A 24,285-nucleotide genomic window follows, 5' to 3' on the forward strand; every position below is an offset into this window, starting at 1 on the left:
ATTATGAATTCTTTATAATTACCATCGCATAAGCATCTATCTGATCATGTAATTGATCTAGTCTCCAATCAGAATTAATTTGTTTTGTCTTTAAAAAAATCCTTCAAAGGAAAAAAACAAAAAGGCTTTCAGATTCAAATGCATAATAGCAAAATACCTAATATGAAATATCCCCACGCTTCTCAGACCGAAACAAAGCTGAACCACGACCAGTCCCTTCACATAGACCACCCACCCTCCTCCCCTTCATCTCATTTTAGTCTCCAAGGCAAGACCCAAGGACTTTTTAAAAAAATCTCATAGCTTTTTGAATAAATATCGCTTGTAAAACTTTTAATAATATAAGTAAGTCTAGAAACTATTTTCAAGTTCTAACGTACTTTTCACATGTTAATTTTATCAACATTTTCTTTGTTTTTCTCAGTTAACAATGTCTGAATCTAAGAAATTTCATAAAATCACCGGTAACTTCTGTGGTATTCTTCCAGCTTTTTATAAATGAGAGGAAATACCAAATCAAGACATGCCATTGTCTGCTAGCATTAGTTTCTGAAAAGTACAGCAATCCCTCTCTTATGTGCTTGGGATGTGTTCCAAGAACCCCAATGGATGCCTGAAACCACGGATAGCACTGAACCCTATATATAGTATGCTTTTTCCTGTACATACATACCTACGATAAAGTTTAATTTATAAATTAGGCACAGGAAGAGATGTACTACAATAACTCATAATAAAATAGGACAGTCATAACAATACACTGTAATAAAAGTTATGTGACTGTAGTCTCTCTCTCTCTCTGTCTCAAAAATATCTTATTGTCCTGTACTCACCCTTCTCGTGATGATGTGAGACATTAAAATGCCTACATGATGAGACGAAGTGAGGGGAACGACATGGGCATTGTGACTGAGCATTCAGCTACTACTGACCTCCTGATACATCAGGAGGAGGATCATGTGCTTCTGGGTCACGGTTGATGAAGGCTAAGTGAAACTACAGAAAGCAAGATCATGGATAAGGGCAAACTACTGTGTACATTAAAGATAAATATTGTTTAGGCAGCAATACCAGAATAACCAAAAAGAAGATATAAGGCTGGAGCATTCCGAAAGAATGAAAACATAAACATCCAGCATAATTAAATAAACCTCGATAGAAAACACTAAATCCCAAGGGAAAAAATATTGGAAAATTCCAAGTGTATTCAGGCATCACATTAAAAAAAAATATTCTTGGTCTGTGTAATACCAAAATCCAACTCTATAGGTTCAAGAAGCAGATTTCCCTCAAATTAGCATGATTGGGAGAAATTCAATTTCCCAGTACTAACCAAGGACAGGTTTATAAAGCAAATAGGTAATACAGTCTTCACAAGGTCACTATTAAACTATTCGCGAGCTATGGTGACTGGAAGAGGAATGAGAAACTGGGAGCCAACTTCTCTCAGTACATTAATAAAAATTTCTTTTACAGATCAGTTAGTTGAAAAGATCTTAAATAAATAGTAAATACACTGGTGAGATGGTCATAGGACATGCTGGAAAAGTCTAGCACTCCTCAAGCCCGCATACATGTCAGACATCCGGTCTTTCCCATTGATCTGAGCTGTAATCTTAAATCTTTCTCAACACAGGACTCCAGACAGCAATTATGGATTGATCTGAACCACTGGAAATATATCTTTAGTGTGAGAGGAATCTCAGAGAGAGAGAGAGAGAGAGAGAGAGAGAGCGGGCTGTGGGTGGAGAGAGACTAAATAAGGGATGGGACTGTGAAGGAAATGTTCTGCTTCAGGAAAGTCAGGACAACGTACAAAGAGTCCAAAAGGAAATGCGATAATCCTGAAGACCAACTTAGCTTCATCCACCATTTCTTTTGGAAATACTCTGGACACAGAAATTTAATTTGCTTCTAGAAACATGAATGATACTCCCTCTAATAAAAGTTGTAAGACGATATGGTAATTTTAAGACATACAGATGCACAGAATTTTTTATGTCTTTATAAAGTGATTTTACTGGCAACACAGCCTGAGAAACCTAATGGTTCATAAATTAGATATTTTCTTTTCTCTAGTACTATTTAATAAATTATGACAACATAACTGCCAACAACTTTTTCACAGAATCACAGGTTAAGCAATAATAATATAGACATTAAATTATTTTGTGGTACTAGATTCATTAATTCAAATATAGAAGACATCTCCATTAAAGATTATGAAGAATTACATTAAGTCAATAAGGGGGGAAAAAAAAGCTAAAGTCAATTTTTAAGTTAAATGTGAGAGTTCTCATTTGAAATAAAAATTCTGAAGCATTCATATTCAATCAATAATTAATCCCAACATTCAATAAGGAATGAAAAATAATGGCCCGTCATATCGTATCTAGGATTCAAGATAATTAGAAAGCATTATAGTTGAATGCCTATTACAGTTCACTGAGCAGATGTGCATGCTAAAGTCACGTTACATTACAATGCTGATCAACATCAGCATTAGTAAGGAATCAGTCAAAACATCAACTGGAAGACTGCCCCGTGATCTTGTCCAAATGTTGGGAAGTAGAATTTTTTCCTTCAATGTGATTTTCTAAATCAGGTTTTAAAATATACACATATTGATGAAAAATATATATTCATTCAAACAAATTCAAGTTACACAGTATGTCTTTGTTTCCATAAAACTGAAGTATTTCAAATTCTTTCATCACTGAAGAGCCAAGAAAGTAACAGATTCAAAGTGATTAATTAAGCTTCTGGCACAATAATTGGCAAATAGTAAGCACTAAAATGTATGTATCAGCAGGTTGAGAGAATGAATGAAACAGGATGATGTGGTGAGAAAATCCCAGGATTAAAATTAAGAAAGCCTGCATTCTTGTGCCACTTCTATAATTAATCCTGTGGAATGACACTGGGCAAGTTAGAGAAATCCATTATACTTCTGTTTCTTCATCTATGAAATTAGAAAACTGAGCAAGGTGATATATAAGATCGCTTCCATCACTGTGATTTCATGACACGTTACCAGACAGAAGGCAAGTTTCATCTTCTACATGTCTCAGTGAAAGGTATTACCCATAAGAAATCCTGACCCAGGCAATGAAAACAATGCTCAATTTTTATTTCAGTGAGCTATGTATTAGCCAATAACCATACTGCTCCTCTCAAAATTATTTTAAAGACTTGATAGTCATGATTTAAAATTTAGCTTATTAGATAATGCCTTCTTAAAATCCTTCCCTTTATGAAAGTGCAGAGTACCCTGTTCATAAACAACTCCACCCTAAACTCTCTCCATAAAGATTTTGCCTTGAGCAATGACACTATCAGTTATGAGTAAATAGGATGACAGTGTCCACTGTGTAGAGAAAAAAAGACATCACAAATACTAAAGAAGAGGATAAACCGTGATCTCAGGTACAGAAGATGATTCTAGCATTCTTTGTCAATATATTTCCCTCTTAATGTGAAATGATTTGATTTCTAGTTATCTTCTTCTTTAAGAAGTCATTAACCATGGAACACTACATCAAAAACTAATGATGTAATGTATGGTGATTAAACATAATAAAATAAAAATTAAAAAAAAGAAGTCATTAATTTTACCATTAGCAGCTTATAAACATAAATCTTAAGACTAGTCTATAGGATACACTTTCAAATTAAAAATTACCAGTGAGACACTTACGATAAAAATCTAGATCATAATTCAATAGAATGCCACCTTGTGTGTGAAGAGACTTCAAGAGATTATCTGGAGTTAATCTAGACCAATCTAGACAAGTCAATGAACACAGAGGCAGTGACCAATAAGTATCTGTTGAATGAATGAATACATGAACCAATATTGCATGAAGCACATTTAACAGAATCAGTGTAACACAATTACCTCACCTTACAAAGAGTAAGGAGGAGAAAAAGAAAGAGGAGAAAAGCCAAGGACAAAAAGAAGAAAATTAGAGGCATGGAGTACAGACCACTAATGTTACCAACAATTTCCCTGACTGCCATTCCATGACAGTAACTCCCCTATTTTCAACTACAGACAATAACTGGCTATTTTCTTCAAAAACATCTCTGGCTATTGATGCTCCTTAAGGGTAGCTACATCTGAGGCAAACCACAATGTTCCTTTTAAGTGTTCAAGAAGATAATCCTAAAAAGTCAAAAGGAATTTGACTTCTTATTCTCTAGATCTTTGAGAACACGAAGAATAATTTAGTGAGGAAGCTTCTCTTTACACATCTCCCCAGGATGTATTCTAGAACGTTTGTATGACCCTACACATTCTTCTGTTGGAATCTTTATTTCTAAATGTCCAAAAAACATCAGCTTATTCAGAATTTATCCTAGCTACACTTCCCCAATATTCCCTGGTCTTCAATGCACTTCAGTGCTTAGCTGCAAAATTTAGGTGTAGGTATTTAATGAAACCAATCTTTATAACTCTCCTGTAATGGATTTTCCTCACAATTTTTTATGCTGCTAATTTAATTAGCTAAAATCATTTCTGTGATTTAAAACTTACCTATAATTTCTTTCCATTTTTCTCATCAGCAAATTTTAAGCTTAAGTTGATAAACATAGGCAATGAGAAGGATTCTTTCTCTTGAATATCAAGAACATAAATAACATGTAAATATTCCTTGCCAACATCTCCCACTTAAAGGTATCATCCAACATTACCTTACCCTTGCTAGGAGATGAGCAAGGAGATATTTATACAATTCTTTTTTTTTTTTTTTTGAGGAAGGGTTTAAGCTGTTCAACTATTCTATAACCAAAAGCAAAATTCTTGGTTGTTTCTCTAATTACTTAATCTCATTGTTTTAGGAACTATTGGCAGCATTTTGTTTCATTAGTTAGACCCTACACACCAAATTGTCATGGTCTATGGGCAATGTATGAGATTAATAAAAGCTACATGCATTTATTTTTCCACTGCTCAAAAACTGGAGGTATAAAAAAAGCAACTGAACTAAAAAGACAATCCATTTGAATATTCTTCACAGTCTTATGGTATTCAATAGCATTATGAGGGTATCCTATCCCATATTTTAGAGAACTAAGGATACTGGATCAGAAAAATTAGAACCTAGGTTCTGTAAACTCCAGGAGTATATAAGATTATCAATAATGACAATTCATCATGTATATTTTGACTTTTTCATTTACTCCTGCTTCCTTTGAAAAAGTTATTAGTACATATGTAAGAAATTGAAATGTACCTATTGATATAGAAAACCAGTCACTCATTTTTGTCCATCCAGTTATTTTAAGTTCTTACTAGATTTCTGATATAGACCAATAAAACATTTTAAGACACACTCAGTGGAAACTAGTGAATACTATACATTAGAGATACAACAGTAAGATGTATTAATTCCTCATTTTCAGGTAATTCTCGGCCTAGTGTTACAGACACGTTTACTCACTGTGTAAGTAGTGGGGTAAATGGTAAATTACACGGATGTAGTCTGGGCTATAATGAAGCTCACTGTCTATCTCAATGCTTCTCAGTGGAGAAGATACTGTACCCTAGGGTGCGTTTTGGAAATTTGCAGCGGCCATTTCTACCTTGTAGTCAAAGTACTCTTAAGCATTTAATATTGAAAATCTTAGTTTATAAGTAAAATGTAAAATAGTTTTATTTTATTTCCCTATATATTACAGATGGGGAGAAACACTGATATTTAAAAATAAGATAGGTCACATAACTAAGGATTCCGTGTTAAGATAATAACAGGGCATTACAAAATGTTTATTATAAGAGGGGGACATACGGTCTAGGAGTGAGAAGCACAAATCTAAAGAGATAGACACGTGAACCTATAAAAATACAGGAGGAAACATACTCAGTGCTAAAACATCATTATACACAAAGTGCCAAAAGGACACGAAATACAGAGTAACTACCTGAGGAATTAAGAAATGCACTGCAAGGAAGACACGCTGAAACTGGGCTTCAAAAGGCAAATGAGGGTTTCCAGCTAGAGAAGCACAAAAACCAGCCTCAGCTGAGGGAAGAACAACAAAGGCACCACGTTGTAGAAGGAAAAACAGAAGAGCAAACAATTGAGCCAGAGGATGAAGTTAATATGTTAGCCTGGAGCTGGTGGCTGTATTTCATACTAAGGAGTGCCATGTTTATCAAGTAGGTAGTAGGAAGTCATCAAATTGCCGAAAAATTTCTCTGGCCATTTCTGATTTCAAAAATGTACAATTATGTTCAATCCTTTGCCTAGAGAAATAATTATTAGAGTCGTGGTATTTATATTTTCCTTACTATATTATTTCAAAGGCTTAGTTATTCTGCTACAGGCTTTTAAAATACCTTAAAATGTTCAAAGCAAGACCATGATTTTTTAATGCAAAAAAAAAGGAAATCAGAGAAGGAATATTGAGCTTAAATTTACAGGGTTATTTCAAAAATATATCTTTGAAAATGTTATTCCACATGAAAATGCAACCAATTGACTTGAATTAAAATACACATTTGTTTGATTAACTTTTCAATTTTACCCTGTTGCTTCCTTTATAGCAAAAGGTGCTCCTTTTGAAATACAGACTTCATTTTGGAAGTTTCCAGAGGAAATGGTTTATTAAAAATTCTATTTTAGATAGCATAGATGTTTCATTTATCTCCTATTTTGGATAAGAGTATGGGGTGAGGACCCAACAGAGGATTTAAAATCAGTTTCTTAACAAGGAGATACACATGTGGAAATTGATTTACATCAAACCAAACTGAAGCCAAGGAGCTACAGCAATAACAAAAGAACCTCTTTTTGCTTCACAGCATTTTATCCTAGAACTGCTACTGGAACACTGCTACTCACAAAAGGAGCTCTGAAGTAGATGGATTCCTTTTTGTTTTATCACTGTTTTCTCAAACCAGACCAATGAACTCTCCACCCCTGACCCTTTACACCAGGCTGACCCTCCCACAAACTAATCTCTGTAGGGCTCATAAAAGCAAGCTGTAAACTCCAACGGTTGTCCAGTCTAGGGTATAGCTCAGGACCCTCCCTACTTTCTTGCCCCTTTCCTGACACTAAACACGTCAACATTCTTTTCTCATCCACCTTGACCGGGACACAGAGCTTCACACCCTCTGTGATTTGGGTCATCACAAGTTTCTGCTCCTGACTTCTTGAACTTTTCATACAGATTTTGGCTAAGGAAGTCATGGGAGATTAGTTTTAGAGCTTCAATGTATCTACAGCCCATCCCAACCTTAAACAGAGAGTGTCTTTCCGCACTGCAGAGCTACTGGGAAATACTCAGTGGTCTTTCCTGCACTCGTAGCCTGTTCTAAGGTCTGTGTGTATGTGTGTGTATGTGTGTGTGTGTCTCTGTAAATATATATATGTACAACTCTCTAGGCTAGAAATAAGGATTAAGCTTATTTGAAGGCTACATTTTAGAAGAGAAATTATTTAGGTAGGAAAGAGCAAGGCAAAGAAATTAATAAAAGACAGCCGTCTGAAAATGTTAAATTAAAATTACTCATATTTTTAATGATTGTTCACACATTCACCTATTCATTTTCTATGTATTTATAAAACGAAACTGAAATAGCTGTGCTGTGCACATAGGAATGTTTGGAAATGCCTAATGTGAGCACAGCTTCAACAGTGTTTTACCTATACAGATATATACCCTTCATTCTACTGAGTGTGTTCCCATGGAAAGAGTGAGTAGAGAAAAAAAAGAAGTAAACGCAGGAGAGAAAAAGATAGTTCAAACGGAAAACGAAAACTGATATAGAAATAAGTTTTTATATGGAGAGTTGCTGGCCATAAAATACAAACCGAAATTATATAGCAGCTAGATCTCCAAGTGAAGATGTTTAACCAACGTTTATAAAGTTGTCAAATGTTCTCCTGTTTTGCCAAAGCTTGTATATATTGCTACACCCTAATGGCCCAGAAGACGACCATATGAAGCACAAACAAAGCAAAACAAAGGGCTTGACAAGAGCTCAATAACACTGGTATTTGTCCTTACAGACCAAGGCAGTATTTGAGCAGAATTAACCTATTTGATTTCATTATGTAAATTTTAACTTCCACCAGGAGGTTGGAAAAACCCAATCCTGAATGTGTTTTTGAAATTAATTTCCTGTCTATTACTGTACTCACTCACTTACTTTGATTGCATGCTTTATACTGTGACTATTACAAATTAAAAAGATTGTTGGGTTACATGAGTCCAGTGAAAGCAGCTCAAAATATCTTGACACCATGACTTCCACAGCTCTAGGGCTCACAATAACAACAACCAAGGCAGAGACCAATGTTCCACGGAGGGCTTCTGTTCTCGCCCCTTCTCCACATGCATAGACAATATCTGCAAACAGGCCCAGGAAAGCACCGCCTTGTCCTCACCAACCTCCTCCCTCCTCACCAAAAAAATGCCAAATGCATCATCGACTCCTTAAATAACCAGGGCTGCAGTCAGCCATACTGTGAGGTAGCCCACTGCCTATCACGTATCCATAATGTACAAACCAGTGTTTGCGCTTATTATTTTTACTGTTCTCATTTCACTCTCAGGAATGAATAAGATCCCTGGATTCATCCGTTATATTTTGCTTTAGGGAGTGTGCAAGTAGGGAATGCCCTAGGTCTGCCCAGCTTCCCATTTTATCCAACTTCTGCTGTCAGTTGCAGGAAAGTTGTAAAATCCACTGGCCAGGCCCAGGAAGCTGTTATGAAAGAGGAGCCACAAGAAGCAGGCAGAGCTGCCAGAAGCCCCGCTCACTATCGGCCCCTTTGCCTGTTGTACACATTGTATAGCAAGGCTGGCCATTGGGCCAAGGGCCCTCCCTATAAGCTGCCGTGGGGAAAGGCAGGGGATGAGAAGGAGTCATTCTTCCTTGCAGTTGTAAGACAGTGCCAGGAGTACACTAGAGGATTTATGATGACCCACATTCCGCTCTTCCTTGTACACATTTGTGGGGGTGGGGGACAGTGCACAGGAAGACCCAGATACACTCGGACAGCCACATACCAGGGTTTAACCATATACACCATCTAATATTTAAGCACAGCTGAGATAAAAAGGAATTCTCCTTCTGCATTTTGGAAAATACGTGTTCTTTAAGCAGTGCTCAATGTTAATGGCATAATCTCTCCCACTCTTGGCTTTGCTTTGTCATTACATTACTGCACACAAAGAGAGCATCTGGTTCACCTCCCTTAAAGCCATTGTTTTGTTTGCTCTTATGCATTCCAAAAATAGAGTCTAGACTTTTAGTGTCACTTACAGCCGCGTAAGAAGAATAATCAAGAAAATAATAATTTATGAATAATTAATTAGGCCTGATATCATATTAGAGAGGAGCTGTTTTTAATTTACAAAGGCCAGGATACCATGGGTATTTCACAGTGACAAGCATGCAGCATTGAAAGGGGCTGACTGACAGACGGATGGACTGCTTGTCAATGACTATACCATCACTGACTGGACTCCACTGTATTCCTCAAAGACAGAACAATGAGAGATGAAATCACAGACCAAAGGCATCAGAACATGACACATATCTCGGGACATAAGGCTAATTGTGAATTCACAGGAAGATGACAATTATCCCTAAACTTACCTTCACTTTAAGCTTAACACACCAACAATACTATGAAAAATGTGATCACCATAGGTATACTAAACTGATGAAGAAGACAGGTAGGAAAACTATGATAGTAATTGCTTAATATTTTAGTTTCATGATCTTTTTTTTCTTAGTTCTATTCAACCTACCTCTAAAATAAAGGAGGACGAGACTAGAAGACATAGAATAATTGAGGGACAGTGACACTAATTCCAAATTTCCAAATAACAGCAAAGACCACATTAATAATGTTTAAGTTAAGCCACCTCTGAGCTCTCTCTTGCCCCTCCTCCCCCCTCTTCCACGACCTAAGACCTGATCCCTGGAGTCACTCCCACCCCCAAGGCAAAGACAAAACTCTGTTGCAAAAGACAACACCCTGGTCAGACACTGAGAGAGGTAGAATCATGAATGATCTTATTACTCATCGACTTCCCATGGGAATTGTGTTTGAACATGGGGAACATTCTTAATCAGGGCTCCTAATTCTAGTTTGGGTTCTTCCACCAGCTCTGTGATTCTTAGGCTTTCCATTGTAACAAAGGTGTTGGAATAGGTAGATGTTTTCTAAAGTCCTTGCCAGACTAAATTATTTTATTTATTTCAGAAGTTCCCAATGTTTACTCCAACCACCAGAAAAATGATAATTATGAAATGTGAGAGAGGTGCTGATCATTGCTACAATGGCATCATATTAAAATATTTAAATGGACAAAATTAACACATACACCTTAAATTCACACAGTGCTGTACGTCAAATATATTTACATTTTTTTAAAAAAAGCTCCGAATCCTGAGTGTTTATTGAAATCAGTATGGATACTCTGAAAAAGATTGATTTCAGAATTCTAATGTGGACTCACTGAATCAGAACCTCCTTGTATGACTGCCCCAAATGATCTAAAAGATCTCCAGGTGATTCTGATGATCCTGATGATGTCAGTTACTGCACTGGGTCCCTAGATTATAAAATCCTTGAGGGCAGCAAGTGTACCCTGTGCAACCTGAAATCTCTGTACAGAGGGCCTTAGAATATTGGAGGCACTCGGTAACTTAACTGCTTGATGGTTGCCCATCTGCTAAACAGAACTTGCAGTTTTTGGTTGTTACTGAACTCAGTAAAAAGAGAAAGAAGATATATAATAAAGGCAAAAAAGTATGTTTATTTAATGTCACATATTTATAAATACACAAAACTGGCCTCCGCTGTAACTAAACAGAGATATAAATCATAAATCATGAATTAACTATGGATTCACATAAACTTTTTTAGTTCATCATATTTTTTGAATGGCTCATTCTTATAGACATTGGTTTTAGCATTTATTTTATTAATCTGACCTACATTGTTAGCTTTAGAGTTCACTGTGATGGAGGACATATTAATCAAAGCAAAATGGAGTTTTGAAGAGAGAGACTCTCGTGGATTAAACACACGGGTCATTCTGATTTATTTTCATTAAGTCACTCATTATTTTTTCTTGATTTGTTTGCTTTTCAGTTGCCAGAGGAATTAAAAGTGAAAATACAAGCTGATGTAAATCTGTCTCTGAATTAGATCCCTGTTTAGAGTCTAGCAACAATGTCAAACATCCCCTACTAGGAAGCTATTAATTCTGGAAGCAGAGGCTCAGAATGAAGAAAGGAGGTTGTGTATTAGTGTTTATTTCGTTATGATGTGAAATGCACTCCTCTGCATTTAAATGGACAGAAAAAGACCAAAGCATTAACTTGGGGTTCATTAAAAGTAAGCATGAGCCTGTCCATTCATTACATTCCCCCCAAAATCTCCTCTGGTGAAAAACAAAATCACTAACACAAACAGCTGGGTATGAGTGACGCCATGCTGCCTGAATACCATTGTTTGATAGGTTTAATGTCACTTTTGTACTATTATATACCACAGAGAGAGATGTTGAGTTGCATCCAGCAGGGTGGCTAACATTCTGTAGCTAATTGCGTATAGCTCCATGACAGTACTGAAGGAAGGACAACGCTGTATATGTCTCAGAAGGGAATAGAAAGATATTTTGTTTATAGTCACCCATCTGTCTGGTCACAATAGAATTACATATGAATACAAGCCACTGTTCAGTGTGTCCTTCAAGAATGATTTTCTCATTATAAGCAGTCTATTGGCTACCTCTCAGTACAGGCGACTGGACACCGTCTCTATCTTCTTCACGGATAACACATCTGTTATTCTAAGGCTTCAATCAAAATGAAGTCTTTCTAATAGACTCCATAATCATAAAGAAAATATTGCTTTGTAGGATAAAGGCTAAATTCAAATTAAAAAAAAAAAGATTTCAGGAGAGCAAAATAAAAAATCAAATGCTTACATTTAAATTCTTCTGTGCCTGTTTTGTTCTGTGGCTAAAATAACAGAATGCACACTAACCTGCACTGGAAAGGGTCTAAAACAGTATCTACCCCATAATCCTCACTTTGTAGCTGAGGAAGTGAGGTTCAGAGGTTAAATGGCTTGCCTAAAGTTCAGAGTGAACGACAGAACCTAGGTCTCCCGAAACCCAGGGTCTAGGTATCAATAAGCAAGCAGATTCAGTTGAAAAACTGTTCAATCCATTTCTTCTCACTGACACCACTGAAATATTAATAGAGCCTTAGAGACCCAGAGAGAATGACATAAAAGCAAAAGCAAGTAAACAAATGGTAGATAAGCCATCTCCTACAAAGTAACAGAATCTCTACCTCTCTTAAGGCATCTGAAACTCTCTACCTTGTTACTACAAATCTTTCTTTACAAATTGTATCTTACCTATTCAACACCAAGGCCTATATCCAAATCATCACTTGTGTACTATAAAGTCTTCTGTGTTTAGTAGGCATTTGGCATACATATAAATTGAAAGGATGAAAGAACAAATGAATTAATGAAAGCAAAATCCATCAGAGTTAAGCGAGTATCAAAGTAAATCTTTTTTCCATCAAGCCAGAAATAGGCTAACAAATAACCCAATGAATATTTTACTAATGTGAGACTGAAGTAGCCCAAAGTCCCACAGTTCAACTTGGCTACTTGGAGAATATAGTAAGGGGAATAGGGATCTTTTGTTACAGTCTCTGGTCTAATAGAGATAAGAATAAATATGAATTCTTAATGACATTAGATTTATCTACATCTCTGTCCTTTTTTTTTTTTTTTTTTTTGGCTGGGTACAGTATACTTTATTGATGGTACATGACAAGGTAGGACTCCCCAAGCCCCTCCCCTTTTTCAGGGGGTCTGGGATGGAAACGGTGGAGGTCGGGAGATTCTCAGTGTTTTGCGGGATAAGTTGGGGCAGGGACTCCCCAGCAACTGAGGGCCTCTCTCTTCCTCTTCCTCTCGCTGGGGCTGGTGGTCCAGGGGGCTCTTACTCCTTGGAGGCCATGTGGACCATAAGGTCCACCACCCGGTTGCTGTAGCCGAATTCATTGTCATACCAAGAAATGAGCTTGACAAAGTGGTCGTTGAGAGCAATGCCAGCCCCGGCATCGAAGGTGGAGGAGTGGGTGTCACTGTTGAAGTCGCAGGAGACGACCTGGTCCTCAGTGTATCCCAGGATGCCCTTGAGGGGGCCCTCTGACGCCTGCTTCACCACCTTCTTGATGTCGTCATATTTGGCAGCTTTCTCCAGGCGGCAGGTCAGATCCACGACAGACACGTTGGGGGTGGGGACACGGAAGGCCATGCCAGTGAGCTTCCCGTTCAGCTCAGGGATGACCTTGCCCACAGCCTTGGCAGCACCAGTGGAAGCAGGGATGATGTTCTGGGCAGCCCCTCGGCCGTCGCGCCACAGCTTCCCAGAGGGCCCGTCCACGGTCTTCTGGGTGGCAGTGATGGCATGGACGGTGGTCATGAGTCCCTCCACAATGCCGAAGTTGTCATGGATGACCTTGGCCAGAGGAGCCAAGCAGTTGGTGGTGCAGGAGGCATTGCTAACAATCTTGAGGGAGTTGTCATACTTCTCGTGGTTCACACCCATCACGAACATGGGGGCGTCGGCAGAGGGAGCAGAGATGATGACCCTCTTGGCCCCGCCCTTCAAGTGGGCCCCAGCCTTCTCCATGGTGGTGAAGACCCCAGTGGACTCCACAACATACTCAGCACCAGCATCACCCCACTTGATGTTGGCGGGATCTCGCTCCTGGAAGATGGAGATGGACTTTCCATTGATGACAAGCTTCCCGTTCTCAGCCTTGACTGTACCGTGGAATTTGCCATGGGTGGAATCATACTGGAACATGTAGACCATGTAGTTGAGATCAGTGAAGGGATCATTGATGGCGACAATATCCACTTTGCCAGAGTTAAAAGCAGCCCTGGTGACCAGGCGCCCAATACGGCCAAATCCATTCACTCCAACCTTCACCATCGTGTCTCAGGGACGCGGCTGGCACTGCACCAGAATTCGCGGCTGTCTGTCGAACGGGGAGGAGCAGAGAGCCTACATCTCTGTTCTTGAGGGTCTTTTTGCCCATGCACAGAAGTACTCCATCAGCTCTTGGTTTCCCTTATGGACTTATTACCAAGTGATAACATTGCCTTCCATTTTGCTCTGTCTATACACATTAGCATCCCAGTTTCCCGCATAGACTTATTGCTACCAGATATTCAATTATACTGCTATGTGTTTATTTGCTCATTGTATAAAATAAAGCTCTGTGAAAGCAAAGAGTTATCTTGTTCATCTTGTGCACTCAGTTCCCAGTACCTTACACATGAATTGAATGAATAAATCAGTTGAATGAAATGGTTCATTGAGAGGTTAAATTATAAGAAACCCTCAAATTTCAAATGTTATTTTCCCAACAAACTACTTATTATGCTTATTATACTGATAAGACTCTGTGGAATAATTGGTTTCTATATAATCTAAATTATATTGTTTGATAATAAGAACAAGTATTATCTCTTATTATTGCACAAATAGTTTACCCCAAATCTAAGTTAACTAGATTTGGATGATAAAATCCATTTAATATAATCCTTCATAATCTCCCTGCTATCAACAGCAGGCTCTATGACATCCACCTGAAGGCTATTACACCAAGCTTCTTTCTCAAACAAAATATATTCTTAGTCTTTACACTCCCTACCAACACAACTAGATCCATGTTATCTTTGGAATAGGTAATAAAAATGCCAAGAATTATTTTAAATTTCAACCTAGATTCGAAAAACAGAATAAAACATCAGTAATTACCATCATATAGCTGCAGACTCTGCTTTATCAACAATACAAAAGTAAGAAATTATCGATTATCTGTTAGTGTTCACCTAAATTACCTATTTTCACAAACTCTCTTTTCAATTTATCAAAGGGAGGGTCATTTTGATTGGCAACCTAAACAAGTCAATACAGTGGGAATAAGTGCTGTCTCTGTAAATGACCATGGGAGTGCAAGATAGTGACCCATCCTGAATTTTTTTTTTCCTAAAGGAGGAATTACAACTTAATTAATACCTGCATGTAAATTACTTTGTTAAACAATAACCAAGATTATCCTTCATTATTACATTAAAGATCTGTCCATAATCTACGTGAACCAGATTTGGCTGTTTAAATCCACTTAACATAATCCTTGGTAATTTGCCTGGCACATGTGACAGGCTTTGTGGACACCCATCCAAAGTTTATTCCAGTCATCCACAAGCCTCATGCTCAATAGCAGGAGCCTGGCTTTTTAAAGAAGTCATACATGATTTAACTGACCCTAGAACTGTACTACATCTAGATTTCTAATGATTGAACAATCAATCCCCTTAGTATGTTTGATCTTCTATGCTTTTAACTGAAAAATCTGTCTTATTTTCCCTTGCTTAAATACAACTATTCTTAATCAGTGTTTCTAATGAGCTAATATGAGTTCAAATTATAAGATTATTTTATAAGTCTGCCTTATTGAAGAAATAAAAGGGAGATGTTGAGTTGGAAGTGTTTGTTTTATGTTTGACATATACAATGAATAAATAGTGGCAGAACATTCTGCTTTAAACCTATTTCTGTATTGGAAGTCTTCTGTGTTTGCACAAATTCTTAACATTTCCAGATAGTCCAAAATTTTTATGTTATCCAGAGACCCAAAGGACATGCCGATTCTGGGACTTTAATTAAAATTAAAAAGGGTTTTCATTGCAGTATGATGACAACTGTCTAGAATAATGAATGCAACATTGTACCTTGTCTCCTCTAGAATTTAAAGACATCTATCCCTAAAGCTCTGGGCACGATTGAAAGGCTGACAGAGAAAGATAGGTTAATGTGTGTCATTTAAGTGAATCTGAAGAGTAATTCTTTGCTGCTTTAGAGGGAATGTCTACTGGCATTTCAAAAAAATAATAATACAATAATGTCACAATCTGCATAATCACTTGTCAGTTAGATTGGGTATAGCAGGCCATGAAGAAAACTGATTGTTTGAAATACACTGTCTTGTTAGATACAGATTTAATGATGATAATTTTAAAGCTAAGAATATTAACAAAAAGGTTGATTGAAGCTTTTGAACGTTTCTTTTTATAGTTCTGGTATTTTCACTCCTTCTTGTGTAGTACTGACAGTTTTTTCTCAAGTGGCAAAAGCGTTTAAATAGTTGCTTCAAATGTCATTAAAATAATAGCAAATGTGAACAATGAGCATACTTTTAGGTTTCTAATTCCGCTTAAACTAGAATATCCAAACATGATTACCACCAACTAGTATTTTATATATTAATGACCTTACATGCTGGAGCTATCAATGCTATTGCAATAAAAATGAGAGACTACAATGGCAAAATTCTATTTTTATTCCTACTTTTGAAAAATAAAACAGAATTTAAACCACAATGTAAAAATATTCATTTTTGATGTATGTACATTTAGGATTGCTATATATTCTTGGTGGACTTATTTCATACTATAGATATTCTTGCTCAATTTGGATTAACATTACATGATATCTCTTTTTCCATCTTATTTTGGTGAGTTTCTTGTAGACAGCATCAAGTTGGATTATGTTTTGAAATTAATTCTAACAATCTCTGTCTTTTAATCGGTATATTTGCACCATTTACATTTAATGTAATTATGGATATATCAGGGCTTAATCTGTAGTATCAGTGGAGAACACATGAGGAACCTGTACTTCTACCCCCACCCACTAGTAACGATATACTTCTCCCCTTCTCCCTGGGGTGGCATCAGAAGAGGCTGGTAAAGAGTAAGCACTTCACCACCTCCCACCAGTAAGGAGGCAACCCCTCCCTCTACAGTGCCAGTGGAGGCCATATGGGGACCCAGGACCCCTAGCAAACACCAATCAAAAGAAAGCAGGAGTATATATTTTAATGTCAGATAAAGTAGAGTTTAGAGCAAAGAAAATTACCAAAGACAGAGAAAGACATTACACAATTTTGAAAGGGTCAGTTCATCAACAAGACATAGCAATCTTAAATGTGTATGCACCAAACAACAGAGCTGTAAAATATGTGAAACAAAAACAAACAGAAAAGGAAAACAGACAAATTGACAATTGCAGTTGGAGACGCCAACAACAGTTTCTCGACAGTTAGTAGAACAACTAGACAGAAATTCAGCAAGGATACAGAAGAACTCAAAACACTATTAAACAAAGGGAATTAATTGACATTAATGAAACAATAGTGGAATGCATATTGTTCTCAAGTGCCCACAGAACATTTACCAAGATAGCCCATATCCTGGACCATAAAACAAAACACAAACCTCAAAAAAACTGAAAGAATTAAAAACGTCCAGAATATATTCTCTAACTGCAATGGAATGACAGTAGATATCAGTAATAGAAAGATAAGAGGAAAAAGTCTCTAAATGCTTGAAAACTAAGCAACACACCTCTATACAATTCTTGCGTCAAAGAAGAACTTTCAAGGGAATCTTTTTTTGGATGCATTAATCTGAATAAAAATCAAAACAGAACGTACCAAAACTTGTGACAAACAGCTAAAGCAGTCCTGAGAGGAGAATTTATAGCATTCAAAAGATATATTATAAAGAAGGGAAATTTCATCAATACTCTAGATGCCCACCCCAAGAATTTAGAGATATAAGAGCAATATAAACCCAAAGCGAACAGAAGAAAGGAAATAATAAAGATAACAGCAGAAATCAATGAAACAGAGAAAAGAAATACAATAGAAACTATCAGTGAGAGATTGAGAGGGATCTCTGGAAAGACCAATAAAATGCACAAACCTTTAGCAAAATTAACAAAGGAAAATTTTTCAGAAGAAATTTTGTTAGAGAAACAAATTACCAATATCAGGAATGAAACAGGGCATATTCACATGGGTATCACTTGCTTCTCTTTGTGATATTTAATCCCTAGTACCAGGGTAATTGTTGCACAATTAATATTATTCTTCAAGAAGAGCGGAATTTCTTTCTGATAGCAGTTTTGGGTTGTTTTTTTTTTTAAGATTTATTTATTTATTTGACAGAGAGAGAGCACAAGCAGGGGGGAGCAGCAACTAGAAGGTGAGGGAGAAGCAGGCTCCCCACTGAGCAGGGAGCCTGACGTGGGGCTCCATCCCAGGACCCCGGGATCATGACCTGAGCCAAAGGCAGACGCTTCACTGACTGAGCCACCCAGGCGCCCCTCTGATAGCAGTTTTAAAAGTTCAAGCTCCTACAGGAGGAATTCGGAATGTGCAGTTCTTTTTTACTTAGATTTCATTACTGCAACCTCAACTAAGCAATGAAATGCTTTTTGGTGATGATGAAACTTTAAGGTTGAAAATACAAAAAATGGATAAGCTTCCCGGGGGCTGGGACATTGTTTCTTTTGTAATCACCAGCACATTCCCAGCATCAAGAATAGTGTCCACTGTATCTTAGAGACAGTCAATATTTGCTAAATGAATAATTGAAGGAATTAAAAATTGGAAGAGGTACAAACAGTATAAATTTAAAAACAGACTAGAAGTTTAGATAAATGTTTGATTTACTTGATTTTAGTAAAAAGAAATCCATAAATCAGAGCAAAAGTCATTGGAAGGGCAGAAAAGTTGGGGATGAAATTTGGCTTATGAATAAATATGACCAATTCTTGCTCAAACTTGCCAATATCCCTGCTGTATTCCAAACCCACTCAAATACACAGATTACAGATCACTGGCAATCTGCTCTATTTGAAGGAAACTCCTTCCCCTAACATTTCCCCCCCAGAAAAGTACGACAGAAATTACCGAAAATAACTGTAAACAAAGTAACCTTAGTGAAAACTGAAATGGAATATTGAATAAAAAGACTGGAGAAATAAATGCAGATGGCTTTTTTTTTAGAAAGTTAAGTGATTTAATACAGTGATAATTTCTAAAAAGGAAATTGAGCTTCAATGAAGCATGCTTGTCCTCTTCTACATTATCTGCAACAGAGCATATAATTTGCACACATGTAATTAACTAATAAAACCTCTATCAGTGACATCAGGTTTGGAAATGTCATTGTTGATGACATGCTGCTCCATCAGGAATAGCTGATTGTTTTTTGTTTTGTTACCAGTAAACTACAATGTATCCAACGGTGGTGCTCTCTAGCACTTCTGCTTTTCAAACATTTCTTGATTTATTTAAAATTTGTTGGGGCTTTTCCACATAGCATAGAATTTACAGAATTCTATAAATACAATGCCCTCACTACATCATGATTCAAAGGGAACGTGAAGCATATTAAGGAAGCACAATTACAAAGGGATTCACTCAACCACACAGATTTTGTTCTGCTGCAGACAAATCAGGTTCCAGTTGGACCAGAGATATATAGCATATCTCTCATTCTACAATTTAGCTTTTTTTTTATCCTTGTTCCCTGATAAAGAACGCTTGTAAAATAATGCCATAAAACTAAAATCTTCAAGACAGAAAATAAAGTATAAACAATACTCTTCTACTTATATTTTACACAACATAGTAAGTATTATATATGGAATTCCATTTTTCCCTGGAACTGAAGGAATCAGGGGAAGAGCCATTTGTTCTCTAGGATGTCACATGGGATAGTGTCAGCTTTGTCCAGAAAGAAATTTTAGTTGGAATCTGCTAAGTGAAGAGATGGAAGGCACTGTCATTCATCGTCGTCTGTTCGTTAAGAGATCACTATCCCACTGTTGACTCAGAGGCACAGTAATTATTCTCTTAAGGTAATTAGGTTAAAAGTTCCTCTAAAATTTAGGGTCGGGGCACCTGGATGGCTCAGTCAGTTAAGCGTTCAACTCTTAATTTCGGCTCAGGTCATGCTCTCAGGGTCGTGAGATCACGCTCTGCGTGGGGCTCCACACTCAGTGGAGAGTCTCCTTGAGACTCTTTCCCTCTGGCCCTCCCCACTGTTCGTATTCTCTCTCTCTCTCAAATAAATAAAACTTTAAAAAATAGTAGAATAATAAAATAAAATTTAGGGTCTATGTTTCATTAAAACACATGTACATGATGAGGGCATTTACACTAACAAATATGACATTTCTCTGAATCAGCATACGTTTATAAAGTATTATCGCTGTTGGTTTTCACAGGCAAAATACTTGACTACCAGCATTGAAGCAGTGAGAATAGGTTTGGAAATGAGGGACTGAGGATCCGACAGTGGATCTACAAAACCAGGTCAACAGAACTAGACACATAACCAAACATATTAAAGAACGATCCAAGAGAATTCTGTTGCCAGTAACAGAGATTACAAAATCCCCAGCACTTATTTCAGGATAGGTGTCAGGAAAGGGTGTCAGGGAGGGTGGAAGAGAAATCACAAGTTCCCCCTCGGAGGCATGAACTTGCAGGTGACTACAGGAGTTCCTAATGAAGATGTGCTACAGGGAGTCACACGTGCTGGTTCACCACTGAACAGAAAAGCCAGAAACTTGAGTTCAACATGGGGTGCTGGTCACTGACGTCTCTATACAGTGCACGTATACATCAGTATATGTATATGTCATCTCTACATATTCTATGTACTGACACACACACACACAGATATAACATCAGTATTGATATATAGACATAGTTAGGGATAACATATACACATTTGTGTGCCTAACCCCACTACAAGGAGGACCGAGATATATGAAGCTGTTTTACATTTCAGAGGTAGTTCATTTATGTCAAACAAGATTCACTTAATTCATAGTGTTTACTATCCCAACACTTACTAATGGAATAAAGAAGGGAAAAAATGCTACTAAATGTCATACCACTGCAATGTGTAGCACCAATAATTAACCCTAAACAGCAGTTTTATTAATATATTTCCTGCATGAAAAGTGGAAACATTAAAACTGTCTTAGTGTTTTGAAAATTATTAACTTACCGTGTATCATGGTGATTTTCTGACTAGCTGCTCTAGCTGTCGGACATAAATTCTCCATGAACTTTACTTTTCAGCTCTAATTCCTGCACATGGTGATTAAACCAAAAATCTTTTTTTTTCTTCATTCAACAGGAATCATCTATTTGGTAATTTTATTAGTGATATTTACTAAGGCACAAAACCCAATGACTTCATTTAGTACTTATGAAATGCCTCCGTAGAGATGCTAATAAATTTTGCAACCATTTAGGAAACAGCTACTCATCAGTATAACTTTGATTTCTAACTGTCCTGACCTCTCTTTTCACCTAAAAAATAAATACATGCACTATTCGGCAGAAGTCAGTGGGGCAAGGGAATCTTGGAAACTCACATTTGTACTTGCTAAGCAACACATTTATTTAAAAAGATGCAGGGCGCTTAAAATTTTAATAGCCACTTGAGTACTCCCTTGAGAAATATTTATTTAGGACAAAATGTACCACAGTCGCTTCCTGAAGATTAGTAAAGCAAGGTAGAACATGAGAAAATCCTTTCTCCCATGTAAGACTGCAAACCCCTCTTTATTGATAAAGTTACTTCCAAATTCCTGTTACCTCTCAGTTCAATCACTACAATTCCTCCTGTATTTATTTGGGATTTATTACATGCCTAACAGTATTCCAGGCTGAACTTCATCACGTACTTGTTTGTTTTTTAAATAAAAGTCACTAAGACAATATTTAATATATTTTGGCACCCTTCCCTTGAGGTTATTTGGTTCTGATGTAGCAGGAAATGCTTCCTTCTAACCTTTTGCTCTCCCTTTGGTTGGGTTCACAGCCCTTAATGATCAGAGAGAGACAATCACAGCTAATGTCTTTCTGGGCAACAGCACCATAAGTATATAGAAAAATGGATCCACCACTTGGAAACCTAAAAGCAAAGGAGCGATTTGGGAAGAACCAAAACATGCTAGGTAAACAGTGGCAGCTTCAGAATTTCTCTCTGGAAAAGCTCAGCAGAGGTAATCTGATAGAGGAGCTGGGGGCATCCAAAGGGCTTGCTCAACAAGCACAGGGGGTTTCCCAATGAGTATTTACTTGGAGTGGCCTAGGAAAGGGAACTGGCAGAGTTATTATGCAGCTAATGATCCCCCTAAACACCCCCCACAGTAACCCAACAGCAGAGATTATGGAAGTTATTTATAATGAAAACAAGACTCACCTTTAACGACTAATTCACCGCTTACTGAGACTTGAGAATTGGTATAATCATGTAGCCACAGGTAGAAGATAAACAATGGATAGTAAACAAAACACTCCACTGCAATTCTGAAACAGAACAATGGTTGTCTTCTCTTGTAATTCTCCCAGTTGTAGTTGTCAGCTTTGACTGGCAATGTCCCTGAAAGAACACCCACCCAGGGACTTTGCAAACTCCTCCTGCCTTTACTGAAGTTGGGCTTTTAATGCCCAGGGATTTCTGCCCTGACCTCTACTGCTGTTCCCGTATGTTCCGACCATCCCAGCGTTATTAGCATTTGCACGATCTTACACCTCAGGGTAGAACAGAAGGCACTTCCATAAGCAGCCAAACCAAGATTCTTGTTAGTTATATTTTTTTGGAATTTTTAAATCCTATTGTTTTGCATGTTCTGAATATATGTAGTACTTGTTCATTGTAGAAGGTTTGGAAAACATTTTAAAGGTAAAGGGAAGAAAAGATTGTATTTAACCTCCTATATCCCACAAAACAAGGGTAATTAATGATTGTCAACATCTGGTCTATATCTCATGACTATCTATGGCACAATGTTTATTTCCCTAAGAAAGTTTTTATGTCACAGACCAAGTCCTATACATTAGGAAAGGAAATTCTTTGGTCTCAGGAATTTGTGGGAAGGAATTAGAGACATAAACAGAAGAATCAGGCTGCCAGAATCTTCCTCACTTTGGCCTAATGTCTTGGAAATAGGGTGGGAACGGACAGAAACCATTTACCTTTGAACATTTCTCATGTTTGAAACTACGAGGAAAACTCCTTGCTCCTATGGTCCATGCACAACAGGGAAGTTTCAGAAGGTCAAGCGCGCAGAAAGGAGTATCCGTAGGTCAGAACGCGGGTGAAACCAAGAGCACTGCAACCAAGGGTTAAGGGAGAGGCCGCCTGAGCCAATGAACTGATACGCATCACAGCCAGGATCTGTAGAACCAAGCCAGAGGTGGTTGGCCAGGGAGAGACTCAAGTTGCAGATTTCAAGAAAAAAATGCAAGCAAGATTTCAGAGGACAAAATCAGACCAAACATTCCACAGTGGATGCAGCACACACACCCCAGAACCAGAACGCCAGCCCCACAGAGAGGTCAACATAACCAAAGGATCTCCACATCCCTTCCGAGAGAGCCCTGAGTCTTCCCCCCGTACAACAGGTCTTGGGAAGGGAAGGAATGGAGGAGTAAGTATGATAGGGTGTTAAACTTTGAATTTACCAGATATGTATCCAATACAGAGTGTTTCAAAATCAAAAAGCTACCTTGGAGGACAATGATAAAACATTGACTCCCCTACTGAAGTCAAGCTCCATCTCATTTCCACAGTCTGTACTAGCAAGACAGTGGACTGTAGAGGAGATTAATACCAATTACAGGAAACTCAAAAGGTTCTATTTTCCTGAATATCTAAAGGTAGGTGTTCAATTTTTTACTCAGACACACACACATATCCTGCACAAGAGTAATCTCATATTTCACAAATCCACTGTATTATTTTATAGGTACTCATGTCCTTGAAACGTACTGACTGTTGTCTAAACTGATCTCTCATTCTGTGTTAATCTTGGTGTCTGCTTTTGTGTTATATGCTTTTGTTACCTACTCATAAATCCACTCTCAGGCCCTGGACACATGTCCTGAGGGCCAATACCCTTAGTACCATCCCCCTCGCCCTCCACTTTAATTACACAGATTGGCACATCCACGTTCCAGCCCAGTCTCCAAATCCCTACCACAACCTTATGCGTCACACTATGCTGATTCTCTAAGTGGTTTTCACTCTGGGGTTTCAGTGAACCTTCTGGGCTCTACTTCTGCTCAGTGGGAGACACTCTTTATCCTGCTCTGATGTTTTTAAATTGAAGACAGTAGTATCTGGAATGACGCTCCTTTTCAGACTCTCTCTAGGAGCAAGACATTTTCTGTACAATAGTGTTTCTAAATTTCTCCTTTGAAAAATTTCCTTTTCCCGATGACTTGGAGTAAGCAGTAAAAATTCTGTGTAATATAGGAATGGTGGGGGGAGAACAGCTTGCATTTTCACTGTTTCTTTTCAAAAACATGTTTAAAGTTTTAAAAATACG

At 37.6% G+C, this 24,285-nt stretch overlaps 2 protein-coding genes across 2 annotated transcripts in view; both read right to left on the minus strand.

Moving 5' to 3' along the window:
• Positions 1-24,285, minus strand: part of GPC6 (glypican 6) — a 1,077,716-nt gene that overhangs the window by 938,932 nt on the left and 114,499 nt on the right. The window lies entirely within an intron of this gene.
• LOC113920624 (glyceraldehyde-3-phosphate dehydrogenase-like) lies at positions 12,903-13,913 on the minus strand. Its single transcript, XM_027590889.2, has one exon. The coding sequence runs from the start codon at positions 13,879-13,881 to the stop codon at positions 13,000-13,002; it is 882 nt and encodes a 293-aa protein (XP_027446690.2). The 5' UTR covers positions 13,882-13,913; the 3' UTR covers positions 12,903-12,999.

The sequence above is a fragment of the Zalophus californianus genome, chromosome 3 (assembly GCF_009762305.2).
Source record: "Zalophus californianus isolate mZalCal1 chromosome 3, mZalCal1.pri.v2, whole genome shotgun sequence".
Lineage (NCBI taxonomy): Eukaryota > Metazoa > Chordata > Mammalia > Carnivora > Otariidae > Zalophus > Zalophus californianus.